This window comes from Microtus ochrogaster, chromosome 1 (assembly GCF_000317375.1).
Source record: "Microtus ochrogaster isolate Prairie Vole_2 chromosome 1, MicOch1.0, whole genome shotgun sequence".
NCBI lineage: Eukaryota > Metazoa > Chordata > Mammalia > Rodentia > Cricetidae > Microtus > Microtus ochrogaster.
Genome location: NC_022009.1, coordinates 67,600,583 through 67,606,582, shown reverse-complemented (window position 1 = coordinate 67,606,582; position 6,000 = coordinate 67,600,583). Strand labels below are relative to the sequence as shown.

At 41.2% G+C, this 6,000-nt stretch overlaps 1 protein-coding gene across 1 annotated transcript in view; it reads left to right on the top strand.

Annotated features, from left to right (window-relative positions):
• Positions 1-1,069: 1,069 nt before the first annotated feature.
• Scfd1 (sec1 family domain containing 1) overlaps positions 1,070-6,000 on the top strand; it is a 61,301-nt gene continuing 56,370 nt past the window's right edge. The window contains exon 1 of the mRNA XM_005343806.3: positions 1,070-1,164. Coding sequence (XP_005343863.1) covers positions 1,113-1,164 — 52 coding nt within the window. The 5' untranslated portion in view covers positions 1,070-1,112. The remainder of the gene's footprint in view (positions 1,165-6,000) is intronic.

Sequence of the window (6,000 nt, the reverse complement as noted above, 5' to 3'; positions counted from 1 at the left end):
CCCAGCAACCACATGGTGGCTCACAACAATCTCTCTTCTGGTGTGCAGGTGTACATGCAGGCAGAGTATTGTATTCACAATAAATAAATAAATAAATAAATCTAAAAAAATGTTAGTGATGGCACTGAAGAAAACCCCAGTAAACATTCTATTTGATTTCTTAATACATGTGCCAGCCATAAAGTAAAAGATAATGTAATTCTTGCAGAATCCTGATTCTAGGTTAAGGTATTTCCTGGTAGATTAAAATATAAAATAGCCTGTTTTCATCTTACAAAATTAAATCTATCTTTCGAGTGGAGTGCATGTTTTTGTTGTAAAATGTAATCTTGGCTTTAAAAAAATAGGAAAAAATTTACTTAGGTAATCTTGAAGGCCAAATTGTTGAAGGTTTGATTTTTATCTCAATCTGATTGTTCAGAATTAACCCTTAATGAAATGTCATCAGTGAACTCATCGAATTGGTAATAAGTTGTCATTGTATATATTTTTGACAATAAAATTTATATATAGATGGCCGATATGGGATTTATTTCATACTCACGGAGTTTAAAATGTACCACCAGAATCATGGTGCTGGTGGCTTTTATTTTTATTGTGACCTCAGCCTTTAACGAGGTCCTGGTGGTGGTTTTTAATTTGCACTAAAAGCAAGAAATTCTGTAATTTGGCACCAAGTTGATTTTATAGCCTAGCCGACCAAAACCATAAAGCTAGGTCGTTATGCTGTAGAAATGGGACTGAGAATTTTGCAGCGTTTGTAGGGAAGTTTTATGTTTTCATAGAAATAGGGAACGGACACTTCTGCTGTAATGCGTATCAAGAAAACGGTGTCCAGCGTTTCAGTTAGTCCTAAGTTTTACGAGGTTTTAAAGCCCGCCGAAAGCGCGGCAGCAGTCACTCTGGGGCCCCGCTGCTCACGCCCCCGCCCAGAGAGGCGAATGTTAGGAGCCTCGGCCCGATTGGTCGGAAAACACCAATGGCTGGGACGAAGGGCGTGGCCTGGGACGCAGGAGTCGGGTCAATCCTCCGGTCCCGCCCCCTGATTCTGCTTCCGGGGCGGGAGGGTGCGCCACGTCATCTTCGGGCTCCCAGTGCCAGCCGGGCAGTGGATGTTGGGAAGCAAGATGGCGTCCACGGCCAGCATTCGGGAGAGGCAAACAGGTACTTGTTATTTCCTTCTCTGCAGCTTGGGCCCGAGCAAAGCAGCGACCTCTCTCTTGGCCGCCTTCGCTGGTTGTTCGTGCAGCTCCGAGTTGAGCTTCTTGAGCTGCTCCACTTTGAGGTGTAAGGAAGAAATGACTTTAGTTTTCCAGCTTTTCCTGTGGTACAGAGCGGCTTCAGTGGGCTGGCTCTGCATTAGAGCTCCAGGAGGCCATCCCAGCAAGGGCGCAGCTGGTCTTTCCTTTCCTACGTTGTCATTTAACGAGGACTCTAGATTCGCGTTTATTGATAGTTCAGGTCTCCCAGGATGGCTTGGTTTTCACTTTCAAGTCTGATGTTTTTTTAAAAACCGACATTTGCGCCGTAATTACAAAATCTGAGTATTCTTCTCAGAGCTCCTTACTTTATGCCGTGTTCTTTGGACCAGTCTCGGGAGAACCTGAAGAAAAATGATAATGACTTCCTTCTGCAGCTTGCTCTAAGGGGAGTGGAGACTGTCAAATTAGCAGCGCCCCGTTTCAGTTGTTCCACAGATTAGTAATCTCAAAGTGGCATAATTGTATCTTAAGTGAAGAACATTCGTACAGTTTCCACTTAATTTAGAAAATATATAAAGGTACACACTACTTCCCTTGGCTTCTTTATTAATATGAGATACTCCTAATTTTCCTTATTTTCTCTAAGCAACTCTAGTAACTTGATAATTGCGTATTGGTCCCCAAATAATGATTTATAAATAGCTTTATACAATATAGTTATGTCATATTTGATTTATATATACTACTTGTGGAGAAGCCTTCTGCCAAAGAGAATAGAAATAGGCCACGAGCCATCAAGAATGTTTATAGTTTAATTCTCTTAAAATTATGCTTATTTGTATGAAAAATATTTGGTTAGAATCAATACAGCATTCCAGAAGAATTTGAACTGTACCTGAAAAATAAGATAAAACTTCATAGATTTGAATGTAGCATACTGAAATGTGCTTTACGTTTCTCAGTAGATCAATTAGTAAAACCTGTGAGGCATAGTAAAGCATAACTTAAACATGGGAAAGTCAGCAATGGTTTGAACAGTGCTTGAGAATTCATCTTATTTGCAAAGAAATAGAAGCCCAGGTTTTCTTAGCACTTTGGGTCCAAGAGCTTAATAAAACTAAATGAAATTACTACCCAGCAGCAAAACTGTCCTGAATAAAGGGAGCCTTTTAAAGGTTGAATTTCTGTAACAGTACATTTCAATATGCAGACACTGTAAAACATTAAAATCTAATACTTCATTTGTCTTTCAGTGGAATAAATTTCATTGCAGCAAGAGTCCACATTTTTTCCTATATTGCTTATGTACATCAGTTATTAAATTTGTTCCTTAAGTGAATTGTTTCTTAATTTCAGAAGAATAAAATCATTTGTGTTGCAACAGTAGAAGTAACATTTACTTGATTTCTATACAGAATATTTTGGAATAATAATTCTCAAATATTCTAGGTAGAAGATGCTCTGATACAAAGTAGTTCGTAGTCAGTTTGGATGGATGTGATAGTAGTTTGTGCACTGAGAATTTATTATTGTGTTAGGTGGTTTCTGTTGTTTTCTAATTTCACAGATGAAGAAACTAAGGTACAAAGGTGTTAAATAGCATACCCGTCTCTTGCTTTGTCCTCCTGAAATACCTATGTCACCTCAAATGCCACTGCTTTGTGAAAGCTTCCTTGATGACTTTCTTCTCTTTTCTATCCTCAATTCAACAGTCAGAATAAGTTGCTTGTTGCTGTTGCAGGTTCTTGTTTATCTCCTTGCTTCTCAGTGTTGCACAGCCCAAATCAACTGCTTTTTCTCTTATTGTGACCCCTTCTGGCCTCTTAATTTTAATTATTATATATGCTGGTATCTTGATCAGTGTTCTGTTGCTTTGAAGAGGCACCACGACTAAGGAAACTCTTATAAAGAAAACATTTAATTTGTGCTTGCTTATAATTTCAGAGGTTTAATCTGTTATCATGACAGGGGCAGTGGCAGCATGCGGGCAGACACGGTGCTGGAGAAGTAGCTGCCAGTTGTAAATCCAGATCCCCATGTAGCAGGAATAGAGAGCCTCTGGACTTGGAGTGGGCTTTTTGATACCTCAGGGCCCAACCCCAGTGACAGACTTCAGCCAACAAGGCCACATCTCCAATCCTTTCATACAGTGCAGCTCTCTGGTGTCCAAGTATTCAGATCCCTGAGCCTAAGGGGCCACTTTCCTTCAAACCTCCACAGCTGGTCATTCCCAGGTAGAGGACTCTGAATGCAGGCCACTTGGTATCAATTAATGAAAGCTTTGTTCTTCATGTTGCTTATGGAAAACTCCTGTGACTGTCTCTTTTTCTTCTTTTACTTTAACTCAGTTCAGATTTGTCCATAAGTCATTCCATTTTTCTCTAACTACGGTAGCTGTTGTCCCTAGTACAAGCTCCTTGAGTTGCACAATAACTTTCTGTCTGTAGTTTTTGCTTTTACAACCTTGTTCCCTTTCATTCTTTACAGATGCCACCTGCACTAAACATGGCACACATTTGCCTAAAACTTTCTAATTGTGTCTTCTTTTCATTATGGTATAGTTGATCTCCCAAGTTCACATATGACCTAGTTTCTGCTTACTTTGCCCACTGTGTTACCTTCCTTGACCCCTCACCTGGATGTTCCCACCCTTGGTGTTTGTCTCTTGGTAAGTAACTTGTATGGCTGACTTCCTGTAGGTCTCTCCTCGAAAGTGTTTGTCAGGAGGCCTTCCTGATCACTATTCATGACTACCCCACCTCACTTTTCTCCTTTCGTGGTCCTGTTCTTCACAGCACTTAGTATGAGCGCATACATCACATGTTTTATTTATTTTGTAAATGGCCCTCATCCTCAACAAGAATGAAATGAAAACTGTCCTAGGACAGGCCATTTTTATTCATCTATTTGCCTCTGTGTGATTGATCCCCTATACTTAGGGCAGAATCTAGTACATAATAAGCACTCAGTAAACATGTGTTGAATGACGAGCAAACTGTTCATATAAATGATATTGTTTACTCAGTAAATGAGTGAAGAAAATTTTCTGGCTAACGGTAAAGCTACCTTAACCAAATGTAAGAATATAGGGTAATGTATTTAGAGCACATAAAGAAAGTTTATCTTAGCCGGGCGGTGGTGGCGCACGCCTTTAATCCCAGCACTCGGGAGGCAGAGGCAGGCGGATCTCTGTGAGTTCGAGGCCAGCCTGGTCTACAAGAGCTAGTTCCAGGACCGGAACGAAAAGCTACGGAGAAACCCTGTCTCGAAAAATCAAAAAAAAAAAAAAAAAAAAAAAAAAAAAAAAGAAAGTTTATCTTTTCCTTTAGAAGCAGTGATTTAAGCACTGGAGTGTTAAATTCTAATGAAGTATAATTGCATTCATTTATCATTCTTTAAACATATGCCATATGCCTCATTAACAAATTAGCTGTGTTTGAGGCCAGGAGGTGGTGGCACATGTCTTTAATCCCAGCACTTGGGAGGCAGAGGCAGGAAGAGGCAGGCAGATCTCTGTGAGTTCGAGGCCAGCCTGGTTTGTGGTGAGCTCCAGGAGAGCTAGGGCTGATAGGCAGAGAAACCCTCTTTCTCAAAAAAGGAAAAAAGAAATGTCTTTAACAATTTAGCCAAGGCTCAGATTTGGAGAACCTTTCCTAACTGAGCCAAGACAAATGTGAGATTATCTACTGCGACTGACCTCTCATGATGAGATGGATGAGCATCTGTTAACTCTGGCGAATGTCAGGTGCCAGCTTACATGGCAGCCCAGGCTGTGGTTCTTCCTGCTTTTTGTTGAATGAAGAGTATAACTACTTCTAGAAATAGGGTTTTCTTGTGTCTTTAGTACCTGGCCATGGGAAGAAAGCATCACTGAGAACACAGTCAACCCCGGAGCACTGTATCCGTGCTGTGTGTGTATGTTTGTGCAATGCCACAGCCGCTGTCACTCTTTGAAGTGGGCAGCAGTTGTTGGTAATATATACATTTATATAATATTCTATTATTGTAGAATCAGCATTTGACAGGGAAAATAAGTAGGTTGGCTGGCGAGCTGTTTTAGCAAGTAAAGGCACTTGCCACCAAATCTGATGACCTGAGTTTAAGCCCAGAACCCACACGGTAGAAGAGAACCAACTCCTGTGGTCTCCATTTATATGGCATGACTATGTGTGGTGTGAATTCTGATTGACCTTAAAAATAAAAACCTGGAGTCAAATATAGGGGTTAATGCTAAAAGAGCAGAGAAACAGACCAACCAGCCACTAGTTCTTACCTCTACTGAATCCTCAGACCAAAAGGGGCGATCCTGTTAGTAGGAAACCTCAGACTGGATCCTGGGCTCCTGTCTCCTCCCACCTTATATCCATCCCTCTCTCTGCCCAACCATATCCTTCCCATCTCCACCTCTCTAGTGCTAGGATTAAAGGTGTGTGATCCCAAGGGCTGGGATTAAAGGTGTGAGTCACCGCCGCTTGGCTCTGTTTCTCTTTTAGACTGATTCAGTCTCCTGTAGCCCAGAGTAGCTTTGAACTCACAGAGATCTGTCTTCCTCTGTCTCCTAAGGGCTGGGATTAAAGGTGTGTGCCACCACTGCCTGGCCTCTATGGCTGACTAGTGTGGCTAGCTTTGTACTCTGATCTTCATGCAAACTTTGTTCTTTTGTTTGTTTCTTTGTTTTTTTTGGGTTTTTGTTTTTGTTTTTGTTTTTCGAGACAGGGTTTCTCTGTGGTTTTTGGAGCCTGTCCTGGAACTAGCTCTGTAGACCAGGCTGGTCTCGAACTCACAGAGATCCACCTGC